At 41.4% G+C, this 16,937-nt stretch overlaps 1 protein-coding gene across 8 annotated transcripts in view; it reads left to right on the plus strand.

The window, feature by feature from the left end:
- The window catches only part of TNRC6B (trinucleotide repeat containing adaptor 6B), a 263,413-nt gene that overhangs the window by 220,555 nt on the left and 25,921 nt on the right, over nt 1–16,937 (plus strand). For all 8 annotated transcript variants that reach the window (XR_009505462.1, XM_059937015.1, XM_059937013.1 and 5 more), the window contains 3 exons: nt 8,745–8,876; nt 9,159–9,254; nt 9,415–9,586. Coding sequence is in view for 7 of the 8 variants with exons in the window: in XM_059937015.1 (XP_059792998.1) it covers nt 8,745–8,876; nt 9,159–9,254; nt 9,415–9,586 (400 nt within the window). In the remaining variant the exon portion in view is untranslated. The remainder of the gene's footprint in view (nt 1–8,744; nt 8,877–9,158; nt 9,255–9,414; nt 9,587–16,937) is intronic.

Consider the following 16,937-nt stretch of genomic DNA (forward strand, 5'->3'; position numbering starts at 1 on the left):
CCATTTCCTACTGTGACCATGGTCTCCTGACTGGTCCCCCCCCCCGCTTCATCCCATACTTGCTCCCTCGAGTCTTGTTTTCTGCCCCGAGTTCAGACTGATCCTCTAAAACCGCACTGTCCAGTGTAGCCATTAGCCACATGAACACTTGAAATGTGACTTGTGGAATGGAAGAACTGAATTTTGGTTTTAATGAATTTAAATAGCCACACCAGGTTAGCAGCTACCGTATGGACAGTGCAGATGTGGAACGTTTCTGTCATCACAGAAAGTTAAGGTAAATCACATTGCTGCTTTACCGGGACCCCTCTCCTGGCTCCCTCTCTCACTGAGAATACAAAGCCAGCTCTTCACTGTGGTCTTTGGGGCTCTTGGTGACCTCCCTGCCCCCCACACTTGCCGCTCTCCTCTTCGTCCAGACCTCTCCAGCCAACTGGCCCCAGTGCACGGAACATACTCCCAGAATGCTCTTCTCCCAGATTGGCACATGGCTCCGTCTTTGTTTCCTTCAGAGCTCTGCTTCAGTCCCACCTTATCAGGGAGGCTGTCCCAGGCTGTGTATAGTACACCACCACCACCGTTACTCACCCCCACCCCACCCCCAGGAGGGTAATAAGCTTCACAGCGGCAGGATCTGTGGCTGCTCTGTTCATTGCTGCATCCTGAACATCGGCAACTGTGCAGGGCATGTATTTTAAGTTCAGTAAGTATATGTCGAGTCACAGGAAGATGCATTTCAGAATGATCTAGAAAGTGGAATTGTTAGGAAAGCACAGTGAACTTAGTGTAAGAGACTTAGGGGCTGCAAATCTCTTTAGGACCAAAGTATCTGCTCTACTTGGAAAAGAAAAGTACTTGCGTTCTCCTACATTTTTGAGATGTGTTTATTTAGCAAAACATGGTTAACCTTTATTTAATGCATAATTAGGGCAAAATATTAAACAATGGAATGTTCAGTTTTTTCCTGACATTTACATATTTTAAAAAACAAAGCAGTTGGGTAGGTTTAAAAAAACTTTTTTTTCAAGTAAAGAGAATATAATAACCGCACTGAAAGTTTGGATTGTGCAGAAAAAAATTCTTTCTTTTAAAAAATTTTATTTATTTATTTTTATTTGACTGTGCCAGGTCTTTAGTTGCAGCATGCGGGATCTTTGTTGCATATGTGAGCTCTTAGTTGTGGCATGCATGCGGGATCTATCTCCCCCACCAGGGATTGAACCCGGGCCCCCTGCATTGGGAGCACGGAGTCTTAATCGCTGGACCACCAGGGAAGTCCCAGAAAAAAATTCTTCCCAAAACTACCCTCCCACCCCACTGGATGCAATGACAAGAATTATTTTTACGTAATCCCCAATCCAGACTTTGTTCGTTTACAGGCATGCTTTTCACATAACTGCATTCATGGTCACAACAGCCTGCTATTTTCATTAACATTGGGTCATAATATTTTCTGGTTACTAATACAGTCTTCAAGTTGATCATTCTTAACGAAGAAGGCAAAATGTTCCATCAGGTAGACTTGATTTGATTTCCCTTTCCCAATTGGTTATTGTTTCTAATTTTTCACTGTCATAAGTAACACTGTAGAGAAATCCTTTATACATAGATCTTTGCCCACATTATTTCTAAATTTAGTTGCCCAGAATGAAATTTCTGGGTCAAAGCACATGAAGATTTAAAATTCTTTTTTTTCTTTTTTAAATCCATTCCCCATACCTTCTTTTATTTTATTTTTATAAATTTATTTATTTATTTATTGGCTGCGTTGGGTTTTTGTTGCTGCGCGTGGACTTCCTCTAGTTGCGGTGAGCGGGGGCTACTCTTTGTTGCCATGCATGGGCTTCTCATTACGGTGGCTTCTCTTGTTGCGGAGCACGGGCTCTAGGCGCGTGGGCTTCAGTAGTTGTGGCACACAGGCTCAGTAGTTGTGGCTCGCGGGCTCTAGAGCGCAGGCTCAGTAGTTGTGGCGCACAGGCTTAGTTGCTCCGTGGCATGTGGGATCTTCCCGGACCAGAGCTCGAATCTGTGTCCCCTGCATTGGCAGGTGTATTCTTAACCACTGCGCCACCAGGGAAGTCCCTGAACATTTAATATTCTTAACGAGGGACTTCCCTGGTGGCACAGTGGTTGAGAATCAGCCTGCCAATGCAGGGGACACGGGTTCGAGTCCTGGTCCGGGAAGATCCCACATGCCGCGGAGCAGCTAAGACCATGCGCCACAACTACTGAGCCCATGTGCCTAGAGCTCGTGCTCCGCCACAGGAGAAGCCACTGCAATGAGAAGCTCACACACCTCAGTGAAGAGTAGCCCCCGCTCGCCGCAACTAGAATAAGCCCGTGCACAGCAACAAAGACCCAACGCAGCCAAAAATAAATAAATTTATAAAATTCTTGATGAATATTACCAAATTTTACATCCATTTTAACCGCTTTTTAGGGATAGTCAATAATTAATGTAAACATAGGAAGAAGATATTGAAACTCATCTTTAAGATTTGTTACAAATGTTCCATACCGTGGGTTTTTTCTACCTTGCCTTTTTCTTCCTGTTACTCAAATGTTCAGAAAGTAACATATTTTAGAGGTTTTTGTCTTGCTTTTATTTTTATTTATTTTTTAATAAAGAGACCATTCTTTCTTTTTTTTTTTAATTTTATTTATTTTTGGCTGCATTGGGTCTTCATTGCTGCACACAGGCTTTCTCTAGTTGCGGCGAGCAGGGGCTACTCTACCTTGTGGTGCGCGGGCTTCTCGTTGCAGTGGCTTCTCTTCTTGTGGAGCACGGGCTCTAGATGCGCAGGCTTCAGTAGTTGTGGTGCACAGGCTTAGTTGCTGCGCAGCATGTGGCTCTTCCCGGACCAGGGATCAAACCCATGTCCCCTGCATTGGCAGGAGGATTCTTATCCACTACGCCACCAGGGAAGCCTGTCTTGCTTTTAAATTGCTGTCATTTTGCACTTGTAACGCTTCGTTAAATGCCATATTGACTCCCAACTAGAGCTTCACTTTCTCCAACCCAGCTGGAGATTGAAAGGATTTTAAGCCAGAATAATTAATTCCCTGCCATGGGAATGTGCAAACCTGCACTTTAATTACTCTGCAACCCAGGTATGAATAGTCATTTGCCAGGAGCCCAGTGAAGCATCTGTCTGGTCCTTTTGTGTTCACTGGAGGGGGACAGTACATGTGAATCTGAAGGAGGGGGAAGTTGAGCAGTGCTAGATAGGAAGTCCTCAAAGTACAACCTTGATAGTCTTTATAACTGTCAGTTTATAGAACACATGAGATGCTGGCATTTAAATTAAAGTATAAAAATACCTTGTGTTAGCATTTCTTTTCTTTATAGTCTTTCTGTATCTGTCTATCTGTAAATAATATGTTTCATGTTCCCTTTTTTGAACTTTATGTAATGAAATCATACAGTATGTAACCTTCTCTGACTTTTTTTACTTGATAATGCTTGTAAGATTTTCCCATGTTGATTTAGGCAATTGTGGTTCATATTGTATTCTACTATATGAATATACCATCATTCATTTACCTATTCTACCCTACTATCAATAGACATTTGGGTTGTTTCCAGATTTTTGCTATTATGAGCAGTGCTGCTGTGAATATTCCTCTATTTGTCTCCTAGAATGAATTTCTCTAGGGTACTGCTGGGTCATGGGCATGTTTTACTTTGAATGGTGGTTTCTGTAGCTAGGTTTGAGTAGTAGGAAGTTTTGAGTAAGGCAGGTGGTGGGACCATGGGCTCGTGGCAAAGGGTAACATACATTCTCAAGACTGAAGAGAAATGGTAATCAGGAGACCAGCTGATTTGTCCAGTAGGTCTTTTAAAACTGAAAGAGGGGGCTTCCCTGGTGGCGCAGTGGTTAAGAATCCGCCTGCCAATGCAGGGGACACGGGTTCGAGCCCTGGTCCGGGAAGATCCCACATGCCATGGAGCAACTAAGCCTGTGCGCCACAACTACTGAGCCTGCGCTCTAGAGCCCACGAGCCACAGCTACTGAAGCCTGTGAGCCACAACTACGGAAGCCCACACACCTAGAGCCAATGCTCCGCAACAAGAGAAGCCACTGCAATGAGAAGCCGTGCACAGCAACGAAGACCCAATGAAGCCAAAAATAAATAAATAAATAAATAAATAAAATTAAAAAAAAAATAAAACTGAAAGAAGGGAGGAGAAATGACAGTTCAGACAATGGCTCTTTATTTTGGAGGCCAGCAGGTTGGGAAAGAAAATAAGCAGAGGAGATTTCCCATGAATCATAGATGAAAGCTTTGGAAAGGAAGTTAGAAACGTGCTGATCAGTACAGACAGCCTGGAGCAGCACTGTCCGGTAGAAATGTAACACAAGCCACATGATGGAATTTAAAGTTTTTAGTAGCCCATCTAAGAGATAAAAAGAAACTGGTAAAGTTAATTTAATAATATATATTCTTCAAACCAATATATCTAAATTATTATCATTTCAACCTTTACTCAATGTTTTTAAATTATATTAAAATTTTTACTTTCCTTTTTTTAATACCAAGTCTTTGAAATCTGGTGTATATTTTACACTTAAAACACATCTCGGGACTTCCCTGGCAGTCCAGCGGTTGGGACTCCACGCTTCCACTGCAGGGGGCATGGGTTTGATCCCTCGTTGGGGAAGTAAGATCCTGCATGCCACGTACTGCGGCCAAAAAAAAAAAAAAAACAACCCACGTCTCCTCTTAGGTTAGCCATGTTTCAGCTGCTCAATAGCCACATGAGACTAGTAGTTAACATACCAGATGGCACAGGCCTGCAAACAGAGTTATTGTATTCCTTTCTTTCCTAGAAACTGCCACAGCAAATGACCACAAACTGGGTAGCTTAAAACAACAGACATTTATTCTCTTACAAGTTCTGGAGGCTAGACGTCCGATAGCAAGGTGTCATCAGGGTTGGTTCCTACTGCAGGCTCCACAGGAGAGTCTGTTCCGTGCCTCTCTCCTAGTTTCTGGTGTCTGCTGGCAGAGCTTGGTGTTCCTTGACATGTAAATGCATCACTCCCATCTCCACCTCCGTATTCACGTGGCATTCTTCCCTGTGTGTCTCTGGACTGTCTCTTCTTCTAAGGACACCAGTCATTGGATTAGGACCCACTGTAATCCATTATGTCCTCATCTGAAACTTGATTATGTCTACAAAGATCCTACTTTTGAATAAGGTTACATTTTCAGATCACAGTTGGGCATGAATTTGGGAGGGTGGGGGACACAGTTCAACCTGGTATAGTTGCTAAACCAAATGAATTTAAGATTCACACTGTGAAGGTAAGAAATACGATTTCATGAGTCACTGAGGTATGGTCTAAGACTCTGGTTTGGAATATGGTGTGATAGCGTAGGATATATCTCCACTCGTAGCCTTCTTCCCTGTCCCCGACCGCTCCCGCCCCCCCCCCAAACAAAAAAAAAAAACTTTTAATACAGTGAGGTTGGAACCATTATATCAGAGACAATAAGTTAAGCCACACTGGTGACCATTTGGGTGAACTCAAAGGAGAGATGAAGAAGAATTATTATTTGAGAGGAGTTGTGGAAGGTATGTCCCTCATGCTGGCCATAAAACTGGTGCAGAGGTAAAGTGCACAGTAATGGTGTGCCTGCTTTGAGCTCCTATCTGCTAGGGGTCTGTTAAAATAGAAAATCAAATAAGGTGGGTTTTTGTTTTGTTTTGTTTTGTTTTTTTAAGTCAGTTTATCTTTTATTTTTTAATTGAAGTATAGTTGATTTACAATGTTGTGTTAGTTTCAGGTGTACAGCAAAGTGGTTCGATTATATATATCTATATATCTGTTCTTTTTCAGGTTCTTTTCCATTATAGGTTATTACAAGATATTGAATATAGTTCCCCATGCTATACAGGAGGTCCTTGTTGTTTATCTGCTTTTTATATAGTCGCATCAGACAAGTTTTTTAATTGGTTGGCAGCACTCAGCACCTCGTAGAGAGTAGCAAGGAAGCAGCTGGGCAAACTATTACTTTAAATCAAAATACTTTCCAAAATGAGAGAATTGATAGTTTAAGTGCAAGTGCCTGAGATCTTGGAAGAAAACGAGTTGGTGAGCCGAGTATAGGAAACTTGAACTTAGATGTTTTTAGACTAGAAGGTGTCAAAGAAAAGATAGGCAGATATTCTTGAGAATGTAGCAGACAGTGACTCAAAAGTATTAGGAAGCTGAAGAATTTAACTTTGACGGTGATGCTAAAGAAAGGTAACATGGGAAGACCCCGTGGCCTTCTGATGAAAGCTTTCTGTTGACTCACGTTTTATAGGGTCATTTTTAAAAGATGGAAAGTAAGGGTATGCAAGCAAGGGTGAATGTGTGAGAGTCATGCTGGGAGATTAAAACACAAAATAAGTTGAGGCTTGTAAAAAAGTAGGCAGGTCAAAAGTGTCTTAGAACTTGGTTTGGTGCAATGTGGTGACTGTGAAAGGAATCATAGCTTTGGACTCTTCATATAATGCTGACTGATTAAGTGGAAAGAATATTTTTACTGCTTTTGTCTTCTCTGTTAAGAATAAGGGTGTTCAACCGAAAGGGTTTAAGATGCATTAAATCCTACAGCAGAGAAAGAATTTGTGGAAAGAATTGCAGAGTCCTGACTGTGATCTTTGAAGAATGCTTGAGGTCTTCAAGGAGGAGGGTTTAATAATGACAACCCCTCTTTCCTGCCCAAATCCTGAATTTTTAAGACAAAAAGAGGAAGGCTTCCAGGGGCCTAAACGTCCTCTTTACTACCGAGAAAGCTGATACTGGAGAATGTGAGCTTCCTAATACTGAATTCCAAACTTACCCCCTAGTAACTGGAATAGGGCAGTCCCCCCTGTGGGCTTGCTGCCAGGATGTAAGGGAAAGAGGCCCAGAGTGTTATGATAAAGGTGGATGCCCCTCTTTGGAGCCTCAGGTCAGCAATGGGAAAGAAGCTCCCCTCCCCTACAATGAAGTAAGGAGAATGGGGGAGTTTGTTTTTTTTTTTAATTTTGAAAGAACAAGGAAAGTGGCTTAAAGACTGATGAACTTGGTGCCAATTCCAAGCAAGATTCTAGACAAGATTATCAAAAACATGGTTTCTGAGCACCTGTACTAGGAATCGAGAATCATAGTTTGCTAACATATTTGAACTTAACTCGTTTTCTTCACTGATTGGTAAAAAAATTTTGGATTATAGGAACGATAAAGTTGTTGTATCTCTATTTTGACAAGTCATTTGACAAGCTGTCTAAAACAGTTGTGTTGATTAGAAATGATTGACTATTCCTGAACTTCAACTGGAAGGGTGACTGTTAGTAAGTTAAAATATGAGAGGTTCATTCATCTAACAGGTGTTTATCGAGCATCTGCTATGTGCCATGCATATAAAGATAAATGTAAAGTCCTAAGGATCAAAACATAAATTAATAAAATTTTTAAACCCAGCTGCTTAAAAATTACATGGGGGAGTAAAGCACCCCATGTAATTTTAATTTAATGCCCCATCTACAATTTTAATATTGTAGATTTTAATTGACAGTAAGCTTAATGTGTGAGTTAGGAGTTGATCATCAGAGAAGTTGAGATCTTAGGAACTGTTAAAAGCATGGCTTTGGGGCTTCCCTGGTGGCACAGTGGTTGAGAATCTGCCTGCCAATGCAGGGGACACGGGTTCGAGCCCTGGTCTGGGAAGATCCCACATGCCGCGGAGCAACTGGGCCCGTGAGCCACAACTACTGAGCCTGAGCGTCTGGAGCCTCTGCTCCGCAACAAGAGAGGCCGCGATGGTGGGAGGCCCGCGCACCGCGATGAAGAGTGGCCCCCACTCGCCGCAACTGGAGAGGGCCCTCGCACAGAGGCGAAGACCCGACACAGCCAAAAATAAACATAATAAATAAATAATAAATAAAAAATTTTTAAAAAAAGCATGGCTTTTAGAAGAATGGTTAGTGATGGCCAGATCTACCCAGTATTAGACAACTTTAGGAAATGGCTTTTCTGTCCTGGGCTCTGCATTGAGAAATTGAATGAGATACAGGTGAGAGAACTGATCATATGTAGCCTGGAGATGAGATGCAGGGGAGCTGTGATCATTGCCTGGACATCTGAAGAACCATCCTGTGAGATAATATGAACATGTACAGAGGGCATTTCTAAGCATTTGACATGGACTAACTTGTAAAATCCTCAAACAACCATTTTGGAGATAAGGAAAGTGAGGCTTAGAAAGGTTAAGTAAGTCACTTGCTCTGAGTCCTATACCTTAGAAATGGCAGGCTCACACAGTCTGCCTCTAGAACTAATAAGCTTTTGACCAGAATGCTATTTACCACTCATGGAAGACGGAGTAAGTTTGTTCTCCATGGCGCTCACTGATTCAGTGGGTTCAGTGGATGTTTTTATAGCACATTTCCAGTAATAACTTCTCAGACAAAAGTTATATTATCATTAATTTGTTTTCTTGATATTTTCTAGATTGCAAAATTCGTAATTTTTATTGTAGAAAAATTGTAAAGTCTAAAAAAGAGAATTAAAAAGCTCCTGTAATTTCACCACTCAAAGACAACCATTGTTAACACTTTGGTGTATTTCTCCCAATCGTTTAATATTTTTTCATAAATATTTTTCAAGGAAAAAATTGGCAGTGCTTGCTTTAGCTCTAATAAGATTCATTTCATGGAAAAAAAAATTTTATTTTGATAAATTCTGAAAGTTCCTTCTTTTGGCTAGGTTTCTGCCTCAATGCTCAAGCAGTTTCCCAACAGTGGCCTGAATCCAGGTCTTTTCAATGTGGGGCCCCAGTTATCTCCTCAACAAATTGCCATGCTGAGCCAGCTTCCACAAATTCCCCAGTTTCAGTTGGTAAGTAGCAGATTTTCCTCCTATAGCTAAAAAGGTTACTTGATTTTTTTTCTTTTTTTTTCTTTTTTTTCTCTTTAGCTTTTATTTGCTTCATTTCATGCAAACTGTTGAGTGTGCTTAAGGGTTGATATATCAGCTCAACTGCAGGTAAATGTGACCCGTAGACTGGGAACTCGGTGGTGCTTCCCTCACGGGCACTTGATTCATTCACAGGCCCTTTCAGTTTTCCCAGTCAGTCTGTCTGAGGAAACTTTCGTCCTCTCTTTCTCCCCTGCGCTGTAGGCGTGTCAGCTGCTCCTGCAGCAGCAGCAACAGCAGCAGTTGTTGCAGAACCAGAGGAAGCTTTCTCAAGCCGTGCGCCAGCAACAGGAGCAGCAGGTACGTGGCTCCGGAAGGGCCCCCTGGTGCTCCGTGGGGGGGATGCATCTCTGCTTAACCTCTTCGATGGCAAGCACGACTCAAATGCCGCCTTTCCCCGTGCGGTTCAGGGTGTTGGCTTCTCACGTGTCCGTTTTCCCTTGCGCCTGCTCGCCTCCAGCTGGCTCGAATGGTGAGCGCCCTGCAGCAGCAGCAGAGGCAGCCCAGCATGAAGCATTCGCCGTCTCATCCCGTCGGGCCCAAGCCGCACCTGGACAACATGGTCCCCAACGCTCTGAATGTGGGGCTCCCAGACCTTCAAACCAAAGGGCCGATACCTGGATACGGTTCTGGTAAGCTGTGAAGTAATGAGAACTGCCTGTTGAAAATTACCTGCCAGTCACGTTCTCAGCCTGGGGGGTTGGACCTCCATTACGCTGTTTTCACAACAGCTGTGCAGGGTAGGTGACTATTTGTATCCCTCTCTTTTTCAGGTGAGATATCTGAGTTATTGATATCCTAGAGTCTCAGTGGTTTCCTGAAGCTCACCACACAGTAAATAACAGAGACAGGCCTCCACCTTCTCTGGGTCCAAAGCAGTCTTTTATTACTTGTGAGTTGCAATCAGCTCTCCTACCACCAGGAGTTTTTTCAAGCCAGTTAAATGTTTGTACCTGCTGCGACTGCTACACACATCTGAGGTTATAATCTAATAAATTATGTACAAGTTGAGGCGTTTAGCTCTCCAGATAAAATTACCTTCTCTTGAAAAAATGGGGAACTGATATTAAAATTAAAAGGCAAACTGATAAAATTCTTCTGATATTAGTATCTCATCTGATTTAAATAGAATTAGCACAAGTAAAGTTATACCTTTGACATTCATCAAGAATTTGTTGGCAGGCAAATCATAGCTCTTTCAGAACTGGGGAACATGTTGTAAGCAGAGTCCAATCAGCGAGGCAACAGTGATTTAAAAATAAAATTAAAAAATTAAAAAGGTACCACACCCCACAGTGGGTTTCTTCTCAGACTGACAACATTTAGATTTTCTTTCAGTAAAGACAACACTGTTCTTTGCAAACTCAAAAACAAGAGTTTGGGGAGACTTGAAATCCATACTCCCAGGTGACAAAGTGACCCTGGACAAATGGCCCTGCTCTCTGTGCTCTGTGAGGTGCCCACTGCCCCCTGGGGAGGCCACATCCAGAGAAGAGCAGAGAGTTCAAGGACTCCTTGATCCTGGATAGTTGTAAAGGAATTAATTTACAGATCCTCAGGTTCTACCAACTGTACTTAAAAATGATTTGCCTGAGAACTGACTTTTAAATTCAAAATAAACTTTCTTCCATATGACATAAAAGAAGGGCAGATTCTCCACCATCCCGTATCCTATTAGAGCATGCTTCTCTGAGGTTCCAGGCAAGGAGGAAGCCTCCCTTGATGACTAATGATGGTGCCATTACCCCTGGGTTTCCAGTCTTCACCTTCTGAATCGTGTCTTCTGTTACAGATGAAGCTTGACATAAGAGCCTGGGTGTGTTGGTGTGTGTTCAGTTGTTCTGAATTTAGACACTGTACATGATAGTGAAGTGGGGCAACTGTGCTTCTTTTACATCCGCTTTAGTCAAAGGGTGCGTAGTTCTTGAAAAGGAATCCAGTCGTATAAAGCAAAGAGAGCATCTGGAGGCCACAAGTGGCTTTTCCACTTGTTTTAAGAACACAGTTCTTTTCAGGCCTTCTCAGTACTCATCCTGAGGGTATGTCTTAGTTGGAAAGAAAAGCACCTTTGAACAGCTTGAGCAGTATAGTTTAGTGAGACTGACTCTTTGAAACAGACATTTTCACAGCGAATCAGGTAAAGCCTGTGGATAAACTTTTATGTGATTTCCTTTAGACTGGGTATGCACTGGTCAGTTAGTTGTTAAAAACCTAAAATCATGATGTATTTATTTCAATGACAGTCTTTATAACATCTTTACTATCTGCTGCCCCCTATTAAAAAGTAAAATTATGTGTTGGCTACAAATCTGTTAATTTTTAGCAGTGTATACCTCTTATTTATTAAATATATAGAAAGTTTGTATCATGATGTCTTATTAGATTAATCGTGTTGTTTGTGATTATTATACTTAACTATTCCTAATGACTAAAGGATCAGAGTTCAGTATATATACATATGTACATTTACGGAAGAAATTTCATGGGTTTTTTTTTTTAAATCATATTCCTGTTTCATAAGTAACTTAAAAATTTAGTTCTGCATTATAATCCAAATTAAGTAAGGAGGAAGAACATATTGACTTATTTACATCTGCTCACTTATTAAACAATGGATAAATTAATTTTATTAGGTCTTTATATTAATTGTGATCTGACCACTTATAATCTGCCTTACAAGATGCGTTTTGCAATTTATTTCACAGTTACAATTCTCCTTAATTCATATTACCACATTTCTTGGAATTGAAAAATTGGGACTGAAAACAAGTCTGATTTGGCTGGCTATTTTGAATAAAATCTATAGCTGTAAGATTTTGATGAAAATATAGTTAAAGCATTTACACAAGTACACAAGTTAAAATTTTTTCAAAAAAGATTATATGGCAAAGCTGTAATAACATGAATGAATATACATGAGTATAAATGGTGCTGAGTATAGCAAACTAAAAAAAAAGTACCTGTAGGTTAAAGACTAGCAAGAATAATTAAGTTTCTTAATAAATATTGATGAAGCCTCTACTGGTATATTTTCTCAGAATTAAAAAGTTGAATGACTTTCATGACTCCTTAATGGGTTACCCTTAGCTATTTTTGTTTCTGTTTTTTTTTAATATTTATTTATTTTTTTTGTCTGCTTCGGGTGTTCATTGTGGAGCGCAGGCTTCCCTCTAGTTGCAGCGTGCAGGCTTCTCTGTAGTTGTGGCATGAGGGTTTTCTCTTCTCTAGTTGAGGTGCGTGAGCTCAGTAGTTGTGGCACGCAGGCTTAGTTGCCCTGCAGCATGTGGGATCTTAGCTCCCTAACCAGGGATCAAACCCACATCCCCTGCATTGGAAGGCGGATTCTTTACCACTGGACCACGAGGGAAATCCCCCTAGCTGATTGTTTTTGTAAAGTAGATGGTTTCTAATTTTCTGCTTTTAGCAAAATGGAAAATATACCTAATTGAATTGTCACGTGATAATGACCTGTCTAAAAATTAGTATTTATACTAAATATATACTAAATACTAAAAGTAGTTTTAGTATTTGTTTTATTGAGTGGGGGGGAGAGGAAATATACCTAAAAAGGAATGTAAAGAAATAACTTATGTAATTACAAGGCTTCTCCTTTTTCCATCTCCTTATTTGTGTAAGATATCTTAGTGCTTTATCAAGTCTACAAAAATTTTAAAAATAGGAATAGTGTGAACTAGATCTCATTCTAGTATTAAGTCATAGTCACTCACAAATATCTGAACTAATCGAGAAGCAAAGTCGCTCATCAGGAAGGGCATGTCAAATAAAATTTTACTTTTTATGTTTAAAATTTATCAAAATATGTAATATTTCTGTGTGTGGTATATCCAGTGAAAAGTAGAGTTATGAACAGTAGAGATTATTAAAATAGCAGAAGAATAACTGTATCTTTCCTGGTATTATGATGCATCAATATCACATGTGCATGTGGACATGAATTAGAACAGTTGTATTAAAGGGGCAACTGTGGATGATTTCTTTCTTTTATAATTTATTCTTTATTATAATTATTATTTTTTTAACATCTTTATTGGAGTATAATTGCTTTACAATGGTGTGTTAGTTTCTGCTTTATAACAAAGTGAATCAGGTATACATATACATATATCCACATCTCCTCCCTCTTGCGTCTCCCTCCCACCCTCCCTATCCCACCCCTCTAGGTGGACACAAAGCACGGAGCTGATCTCCCTGTGCTATGCGGCTGCTTCCCACTAGCTATCTGTTTTACATTTGGTAGTGTATATATGTCCATGCCACTCTCTCACTTCGTCCCAGCTTACCCTTCCCCCTCCCCGTGTCCTCAGGTCCATTCTCTACGTCTGCATCTTTATTCCTGTCCTGCCCCTAGGTTCATCAGAAACATTTTTCTTCTTTTTTTTTTTTTTTTTTTTTAGATTCCATATATATGTGTTAGCATACGGTATTTGTTTTTCTCTTTCTGACTTACTTCACCCTGTATGACACACTCTAGGTCCATCCACCTCACTACAAATAACTCAATTTCATTTCTTTTTATGGGTGAGTAATATTCCATTGTATATATGTGCCACATCTTCTTTATCCATTTATAATTATTTTAAAACCCCAGGAACTTGTTTTTTCAATCTGCAACCAAAGTAATAGTGGAAAATATAGAACTACGGCAAAGAGAGTGAAGGAGTGATGAATTAAGGACAAGTTAATTTGAGAGAGTTTCCTTAAGGAGGTAAGCCCTGAGACAAGTGGTAGTGATGAATAGACAACGAATTAGAGTGTGTGGCAAAGAAAGTAATTCTGGCAAGGACAGATAAGGTAGCCAAGGGCTTGTATTTGTAAGAATGGTAAGGGAGGTAAAAGGAATGTACTGGTGAAATGAGGCCCTGGAAAGGCAAGGGGCATGTCTTATCTCTGATTGTACCTTAGCTCCTAACACAGAGCCTGGCACAAATTAGGCTCTCCATAAATATTCATTGGACTGAACTAAATGACTTGTTTGATTAGAAGTTCTGTGTCAGGGAACTGGAGAATTACTGGAGGCCACTTGATGGACCGAGGAAGTTTGGTTTGATGAAATAGCAAGGACAGGGGCTTCCCTGGTGGCGCAGTGGTTGAGAATCTGCCTGCTAATGCAGGGGACACGGGTTCGAGCCCTGGTCTGGGAAGATCCCACATGCCACGGAGCAGCTGGACCCGTGAGCCACAACTACTGAGCCTGCGCGTCTGGAGCCTGTGCCCCGCAACGGGAGGGGCCGCGATAGTGAAAAGGCCCGCGCACCGCAATGAAGAGCGGTCCCCGCACCGCGATGAAGAGTGGCCCCCGCTTGCCGCAACTAGAGAAAGCCCTCGCACGAACCGAAGACCCAAACACAAAAAACAAAAATAAATAAATAAATAATAAAAAGTAGCTATTAAAAAAAAAAAAAATCATCCCCTTGAAAAATAGTCTTAAAAAAAAAAAAAAAAAAAAAAGAAATAGCAAGGACAGTCAAGTCAGTGTTTTCCTGGGTTTGGAGGTGTGATAGCTCATGAGCAGCCCCAGAGGTCACGAGTGGAGTGCCCTCTGCCTTCTGTCAATGCAGCCTCTAGAGCACAGAATTCCTTTCATCCAGATTTGTTGAACACATTCTATTCTAAAGTCAGGCCAGTCACTATGTGACGTCGAAGAAAGATACAGTTACATACAACCTTGCACTGATTTTCCTCTCATAGTTTTGGGTTTATAGATTGGACCTTTCAAGGCACCGTTATCTCTTGTGGTTTTTTGGGGGTTTTTTTTTTGTTTTTTTGCCCTCTTCAGTTTTTTTTCCTTACCACACTTTATTGTTTAGTTATGGTGCTGCCATATTGTGTTGGCATTTGATCCACAAGTTTCTAATGAGAAAGATGCCCACTTTACCTAAGGTTCAGGGGGAACTGCTCAAACTCTTTTCTCTCCTAAGATTTATAACTCTTACTAATTTTCTACATTTTATGTGTCACAGAAGAACTCTAAGCAGCTGAAATTAAATAACTTTAATTCATTGTGAGTTTTAAATTTGAGAGCAACTTTAAAGAAAATTAATATATAAGGAATGGTTTCTTATCTTACTAACCCTTACATTCTTCTTTTTAATCCCAGGTTATTTTCAAAAGCTCTTTCTCAATGATTAGAACCAAGCTTTCAGATGGCCTGGAATCCAGGCACTTTGGGCTGGTTTTCTAAGTCAAAGGTAGAGGTGTAATTTGCCCAAGGAGTAAACCCACGTAGGCCACTGAAGCTGTATCAGAGAAGGCCCTTGTTCCTTTCAGCCTCCCTGTCCTCCAGTCTCATTTCATTTTAGCCACATAGGACAAAAGTGAAAATATCTTGAACTCTTCTTTTTAAAAAAGAAGGGTTCGGGGACTTCCCTGGTGGCGCAGTGATTAAGAATCCGCCTGCCAATGCAGGGGACACGGGTTCGAGCAATGGTCCGGGAAGATCCCACATGCCGCGGAGCAACGAAGCCCGTGCGCCACAACTACTGAGCCTGCACTCTGGAGCCCGCGAGCCACAGCTACTGAAGCCCGTGCGCCTAGAGCCCGGGCTCTGCAACAAGAGAAGCCACCGCAATGAGAAGCCCGCGCACCGCAGCAAAGAGTAACCACTGCCCACCGCAACTAGAGAAGGCCTGCGTGCAGCAACGAAGACCCAACGCAGCCAAAAATAAATAAATTAATTAAAAAATAATAATAATAAATAAAATAAAAAGAAGGGTTCAATCTGAAACATTTCCAGCTCATTCCAAGGACTTCTCCCCACCCACACCCTCCAAGCAATCACTTGGACTAGTAAAGTCAGTTACAAACTGTGTGAAAGGACAGTGTTCCGTGTATTAATAGCAACATTTTAAACAGGTCAAGAAAGGTGTTAGAACTGATTTGATTTATTGTGCATTTATAAAACTATCCCTGACAAGAGAAGCACAGGGGAGAAAAATGTGACCCGGGCCCCCAGTGGGATTTGGATAGATGGAACTTGAGGGCCAATAAGACAGCACCAGATGGTAGGAGAGTAAAGTGGGTACAGCGTGGAGTCTGGCCTGGCTGGAGCTGCACGTCCACTAGGGGAAGAATAGACTCCACAGGCCACCTGAGCTGAGACGTGGTGGGAACCCTGCTGACCTCCTTGGCTGTCCATGCTTGCATGTTGTTGCCACCCTATCTATGGCTCATTCTCCTTTTTCTGTTTTTTACTCATTATTCTTCCCTTCCCCTGTTTCAGTGGTTGATTTTAGTCCTTTACTTTTTTTGAGCATCAGTTTGAAAAGTATTAAATACATTCTGACCCAAAATGGATGGTGGACCCTGTGAGGCTACATCAACAAGCCTCTCCTGTCTGGCTTTCACCTGTCCAGCCCTGTGCAGTGGGAAAATGTTACCTGCCAAAACCCTTGCTAAAAGCCTGACACCTGGCGGCACATGGCGAAGTAAACTGAATCTCTCGCCAATTGCCTATTCAAGCTATGGGGTCTTTGTCATTATATAAAAACTTTTTTCAAATTGATCTCCCAGATTCTGTCTACCCCATTCTCACACTGTCAGGTCTCTTTGTAAAATACAGGTCTAGTTATCTCTCCTCACTGGCTGAAGAATTTCATCTCCTGTCTTAGAGGGGAAAAAAAGGTCTGGACTCCTCAGCCTGATACATGAAGACCCTACACGCCACGCCACTTCATTGCTCCCCATCTCACTGCATCCTTAGGCAGCCAAGCATTGGAGTCACATTGGGCTTGTCATCATTCCCTAAACACGCCTGATTGTCACCAGTCAGAGCTTTGTACTTGGTTTCCTTGACTTACTCGCCTACCTTGCCTAGGTCCAGGATCAGTGTCCCTCTGCAAAGCCTTTCCTCCGCCAGAGACCCTGCCACAACTTAATAGCTGCTGTTACACCAGGTTGGGGTTTTGTTTTGTTTTGTTTTTAAATTTATTTATTTATTTATTTATTTATTTATTTATTTATTTA

This window comes from Balaenoptera ricei, chromosome 10, assembly GCF_028023285.1.
Source record: "Balaenoptera ricei isolate mBalRic1 chromosome 10, mBalRic1.hap2, whole genome shotgun sequence".
Classification (NCBI taxonomy): Eukaryota; Metazoa; Chordata; class Mammalia; order Artiodactyla; family Balaenopteridae; genus Balaenoptera; species Balaenoptera ricei.